Genomic DNA, 6,000 nt, shown 5'->3' with positions numbered 1-6,000 from the left:
CTGGGGCCTCTTAGAGGTCATTTCCTTCCTTCACTCCTGGCTTCCCTGATAGCTCAGTTGGTAAAGAATCTGCCTGCAATGTGGGAGACCTGAGTTTGATCCCTGGGTTGGGAAGATTCCCCTGGAGAATACCCACTCCAGTATTCTGGCCTGGAGAATTCCATGGACTGTCCATGGGGTCACAAAGCGTTAGACACGACTGAGCAACGTTTACTTTCACTTTTCTTCATTCTTTCCAAAAAAGATTTATTGACACCGTACTATGTGCAAAGCACTTGCATGGAAAAACAGACAATAAAAATGTCAGCAAATAAGATAATTTTAGATGAATGCCCTTAGTCACCCTGATTCCTCCATTTCTCAACAACCTCCCCCACACCCAATTGCCACAGACTCTGCCACCTCACCCATCTGTGTCCCTGCGAAGCCCCTCAGGGCCTGGAAGTCGTTGACACTTCTTTCCCATGTGAGTGAACATTAAGAACAGGTTATCTGACTGTCTTGCTATAGGGCACAGGAACTATAGTCAAAGTCCTGGGAAAAAACATAACAAAAAAAGAATACAGCAGAAATTAACACAACATTGTAAATCAACTATACTTCAATTTAAAAATAATAATACATTTAAAAAAAGAATAAGTCATCCAGAATCCCAAAGAAGTCCTAGCCTCTCCCATTTTATGAGCCTCCTGGTCCAGTGAAAAACTAAGAAATGTCAAGGCAGGTTTAAATTGTTATTTCTCAGGTATCCATTTAATGCATTAAATACATGTATTGGGCTTCCTTTGTGGTTCAGCTGGTAAAGAATCCGCCTGCAATGTGGGAGATCTAGGTTCGATCCCTGGGTTGGGAAGATGCCCTGGAGAAGGGAAAGGCTACCCACTCCACTCCATGGAGAATTCTGTGGACTGTATAGACTGTGGGGTTGCAAAGAATCAGACATGAATGAGCAACTTTCACTTCATACACATATTAATATATATGTGTCATGTACACGTTATTAATAATACATTAACTATAACCCAACAGGAGCCCCCCAGGTAGTTCTGTGGTAAAGAATCCACCTGCCAACGCAGGAAGCAAAGGAGGCACAGATTCGATTCCTAGGTTGGGAAGATCCCCTGGAAGAGGAAACGGCAACTCACTTCAGTATTCTTGCCTGAAAAATCCCATGGACAGAGGAGCCTGGCAGGCTACAGTCCACGCAGTAGCAAAGAGTCAGACACGACTGAGTGACTGAGCATGTGCATAACCCAAGAAACCGTAGCATGATATCATTGACTTATGAAGACGGATCCACTCAGGTCCCGTTACCAGGAACAGGTTTAAAGTCTCATGAGACATGATTAATTTTTTGAGTCTTCTCAGTGGGTCTTGGTGACTGAAAACATAGCTTCAAATGTCAAGGGTTAATTTGAGATTCTTTGTCACTGTAAGAATGAGCCAAAGGACCCTCCCAGACACTGCCCCAAGAAACACATCAGTTCTCAAAGAGGAAGACCCGTTACCCATAAGGCCTGAGACAGGGCAGGCTGCCTCAGAGTTAAGAAGTGACTCTGAGAGACATAGCCCAGTCCCCTGAAAACCCTCCCAACTCTGCTGCTGCCCGCAAATGCTAGTTTGGAACTGAAGTGTCTGTGAAAGCCCCCTCCCAAACAGCTTTAGGCAGAACTGGATATACAAGGGCTGGAAAAGTTCATTGCAAATGTTAGAAAGTCAGACAGTGCTAAGTGCTGGCAAGAACGTGGGGAAAGAGAACGCACCCTGCAGAGCAAGCTGGAAGAACTTGCTGAAATGAGGTAGACACATCCCCTCTGCCCCAGCGATCCACTTCTGAGATGCACTCAGAATGATTCTCACTCAGGACCCTCAGGCACACGTGCAAGGATGCTGCTGCAACATCATCTGAGCAACTGGGCTCTGGAGCCAACCTGGTGTCCTCGATGGGGATGGGCAAGAAAAAGGTGGTCTGTGAGCTCTATGGAATATCACACAGCAGTTAGAGGTAACTCAGCAGAAATACACACTCTGACACAGATGGACTACAAAGGGACAGGACTGAATGAGAGAAGCAGGAAACAGAACCAGGTCTAGAGCACCATGGAATTTCTGTTCATCAGAACACCTGGGAATGTGGCAGCACTAATGTTTCTCATAAATGCAAATTCAGGGTTATATATCAAACGCATCGAAGGGACTGGCTGTGATGGGAAAGATAAAAGGGGTGGGGACTGGGGTGAAAGGGAAGAGACAGGAAGAGAGGCAAGGGAGAGAGAGAAGGGAGACAGAGAGAAGGAAAGGGGAAAGCAGAACCTGTAACAATAACACATTAGGGACTGTGGAGTGAGGTTCAGCCAACACTTCGCACCCAGTGCAGTGGCACTAACAACAGGCCATTGCTTTTCTGCAACTGCGAGCTTGGAGCGGATGCCATAACAAGATCAGGCAGCTTTTCAAATGGACAGGCAGAGGCAAAGAGAAGCTGCGGAAACACTGTTCATAGAGTATAACGATCTAATTCAAAAGGAACCAGAGAAATGAAGAAGAGTTTACGAGAAGTCAAGGTCAGCCACTCCAGTGCATCCATAATAGACCAGCACAGCAGGAGGTGCATCCTTAAACAAGTTCCCAGGACTACACAGATTCCACCCTTCCCGCTACCCCAAAACAACTGGGAAATTCAGCGGTTAAATCCTCTACCTCCCCTACCACCGGGAGCAGTTGCTCCAGCCATGCAGGAAAGGAGTCTCCTTGCTAGGAGCAAAGTTCCAACATGAGCCTACACCCACCAAAGGGGCCAGGGCTTTGCTAGAATCACACTTTGTTTATACTCACAACCCAAATCAACAGCACGGTAGACGACTCCCACAGATGCTTGACCACCTTGGGGGTGACCCCTAACCCAGCAGTTCTCAAAGTGAGGTCCCTGGATCAGGAGCATCAGCACCAGAAACTGAGAAATTCGAACCCTAGACCTCCTCCCCAGCGCTGCTCAGAAATTGCTCTCACCCTGCTCCCTCCACGACTCGGATGCTCCCCAACGTTTGAGAGCCCTGGCGCTAATTAAAACTTCAAGCTTCACTCCAAAAACACAAAGGAGGGAGGTTTGGAAGTGGAAGCTCAGGAAAGAACCTCGCTGCTCTGTGCCCCTCCTCCTGCCCTTTAAGCACAGGCTGTTCTCCCAAACGCCAACCACGTAGGGAGAAATGAGACTGGAAAACACAGTGGAGAGAATCAGTGGAATTGGTTTGCTGCCTTTTTCTTTAAATTGCTAGTTCTCAGCCCAGTCGGCACATGGCCTCACCTGGGGCAGCTTTCAGACTCCCCCCACCAGGGATTCAGATGTGGCTGGGTTTGATCTGGGGGATGCAGGGCACAGACCTGGGACTGGGGTGGGGGTGAGGGAAGCCCCTTAAGTCCCACCCACTCCCCTGGCACGCTGACAGCGCCAACCTTTCCCTGACCCATTTTGTCATCTTCTCAGAAGGGGAGGGTGGTAAATATCAGCTGCCAGCCACTTCCCTGAAATAACCTCAAAATGCTTTGCTCCGTGTCCCGGGTACAGTGCCATATGGCCAGCAGAGCAGCCGTAGGCCCTGGGGCACAGCCCAGTCACCCCACACTGCAGATGGGTCTGTCTGCCTGCCTGCCTCCCACACCACAGCCCCACGCCAGAGACACAAGCCCAGGTCGTACCCAAGCATCTAGCCTGGAGGCTTCAACTTCACAGGAGCCCAAATCACACTCCAAGATAACAAAACCCCAAACACTACAGCAGGGCTGGGAGAAAGCAGAGGGGCTGGGGTGTCAGGATCGGGAGGGGACCCCCCCAGGACCGTTCACCTTGCAAATCGGGCTGAGTTTAAAGTGCTCCCCTCCCATGACACCTCCTTTACTCCTGGCTCAGAAACTGGGCGTGAGGAGAGGTGGTCCACGCCCCCCTCCTCTCTCCATCTCATCTTCCATGTTCAGAGCCAGCTCATTCCCTTCTTCCTCTGACTGCTCTCCCTGGGACATTTTCTGTCCCTTAATGAGGTGGGGGTCTCACTTTAGTAAAAGGTGATGATGCAGAGAGAGATCCCAGGGTGGACCCTTTCCCCCAAGGCCCTCCCCTGCTCGCTCACCCTGCCATCCTAAGAACTTGGGGGAACTGCAAACCCAGTGGAATGGTCTGGAGAGCCCCTGCCCCCAATTCCTGCAGAAGCCCCCAGTGGCCCCGAGCCCAGTGACCCAATGACCGAGTGCTGAGCCGCGTCCTCCCAGCCCTCAGCTGGACTTTTGGGGACAGCAGCGCACCTGCCTCTACAAAGGCCTCAGAGTCAGAACAAACAGCACCCTCGCCCCCACTGGCCCCCAAACCCAACTTCCCTCCCGGCAGATCGTCCTGTAAACACTGCGTCTCCAGGTGAAAACATGGCTTTCGGGGGAGGGCCTGCCTCAGCAAACAGCCTGTGGGTACACACACACGCACACACAGACGCGCACGCACGCATTCTGCCGGGAACATCTGTTTTGACAAACAAATCATTCAAGTCAGTCTATGGGACATGAATTGACAAATTCTCAACGTGCAGGTCCCTGGCTCCATACATTTCAGATCTGAGCCAAGCTGGGGATGACACAACCAACTCTTATTTTTTTATTCGTTGGCCCACAACCCCTTCCTCACTCCAGCCCAACCTCCAAGAAGACCACATCCGGAGCCCCCAACAGGCTTAGATGAGAAACAATCGGAACTCACACACCTGGGGGTTACAAAGACATTGCCTGCCGTGGTGTCAAACTTCGCCCAGAGGGGCTTTTCTGCAAAGCTGGGGGCCGAAAGGGTGTCGGGAACCCCGCAGTGACAGAGAACCGCCAGCCCTGCCCTGGGAAACCAGAACCACCGGGACCAAGCAGCAGTATCCCGCATCAGCGGGAGGAATCGTCTGGAAACGGTCCGCCTCTCCCGGCGGCTCTCCAGCACCGGCACCGGCGTCCATGGCAGCTTCGCCAGCCGCGCGGTACCCGGACCCGGTGCTGAAGGGCATCCCTAGACCGCTGGAAAATAAACTTTGTCTTGGCAGAGAGTTTCCGGCTATCACCCAGCTATCACCGCCGCCGCTGCAGCGCGGGGTGCGCGCTGAGGGGTGAAAAGGCAAACGAGAAGCTATTTTTAGGAGAAAAAATAAATAAATAAATCTCAGCCTACCTTAGAAGCAGCAATGCCAAGACTGGGAGGTTCACCGGGAGACAACTGCAGTCTGCTGTGTCAGATTACAAACTGGGGGCCAGAGGGAGAGAGCAGAGAGGGAAGGGGGAGGGAGGGAAGAAGAGAGGAGGAGGGAGGGAGGGGGAGAGAGAGAGAGGGCATTGGTGTGTCTGCACTGCTTGGATTCAGCTAGAAATGATTCATTAGTTTTCTGCAGGCAGGCAAGCAGGCCCAAAGAGAAAAAGATCGGGGGGTGGGGTGGGGGGTGGGGAACCAACCGCCGTGCAGCAGTACCCAGAGCCCAGGAAACGTCAGTGTTTTAAACACACACACACACACACACACACACACACACACACACACACACACACACACACACACACACACACACACACACACACACACACACACACACACACACACACACACACACACACCAAGATGGCTCTCCCCTCCCCGCCAGCGTCTTTTCCACCGAGTTGTGGCCAAAAGCAGGGACAGAAATGGAGGCCACACAGCTCTCTTAGCCACACGGGGCTTGGGGTTCAGTGGGTGATGCTCCGTCTGGGGAATAACAACGCAAGCTCTCCCCTGTTGGCTGCCAGGGGCCTCCTGCAACCTACCGGCCGCGGAAAACCTGCCCTCGCGCGCCCCACAAAGCTAAGAAACTCAAGTGCAGCCGGGAATTAAGCGATTATGTGAACCACCCAAGCTGTTCGGGTCTACCCTCTGGTCTGGCGCCCCCGCCCGCCCCAACCTCCAGAATCCAAAGAAAATAACATATGTGTCCTCCTCGTCCCCCAAGAAGT

The 6,000-nt window shown here is 51.8% G+C and overlaps 1 protein-coding gene across 1 annotated transcript in view; it reads right to left on the bottom strand.

The window, feature by feature from the left end:
* Positions 1-220: 220 nt before the first annotated feature.
* STX2 (syntaxin 2) overlaps positions 221-6,000 on the bottom strand; it is a 96,528-nt gene continuing 90,748 nt past the window's right edge. Inside the window, exon 11 of the mRNA XM_069557612.1 lies at positions 221-534. Coding sequence (XP_069413713.1) covers positions 489-534 — 46 coding nt within the window. The 3' untranslated portion in view covers positions 221-488. The remainder of the gene's footprint in view (positions 535-6,000) is intronic.

Source organism: Ovis canadensis, chromosome 17 (assembly GCF_042477335.2).
Source record: "Ovis canadensis isolate MfBH-ARS-UI-01 breed Bighorn chromosome 17, ARS-UI_OviCan_v2, whole genome shotgun sequence".
Classification (NCBI taxonomy): Eukaryota; Metazoa; Chordata; class Mammalia; order Artiodactyla; family Bovidae; genus Ovis; species Ovis canadensis.
This window is presented reverse-complemented; position numbering and strand designations above follow the sequence as displayed.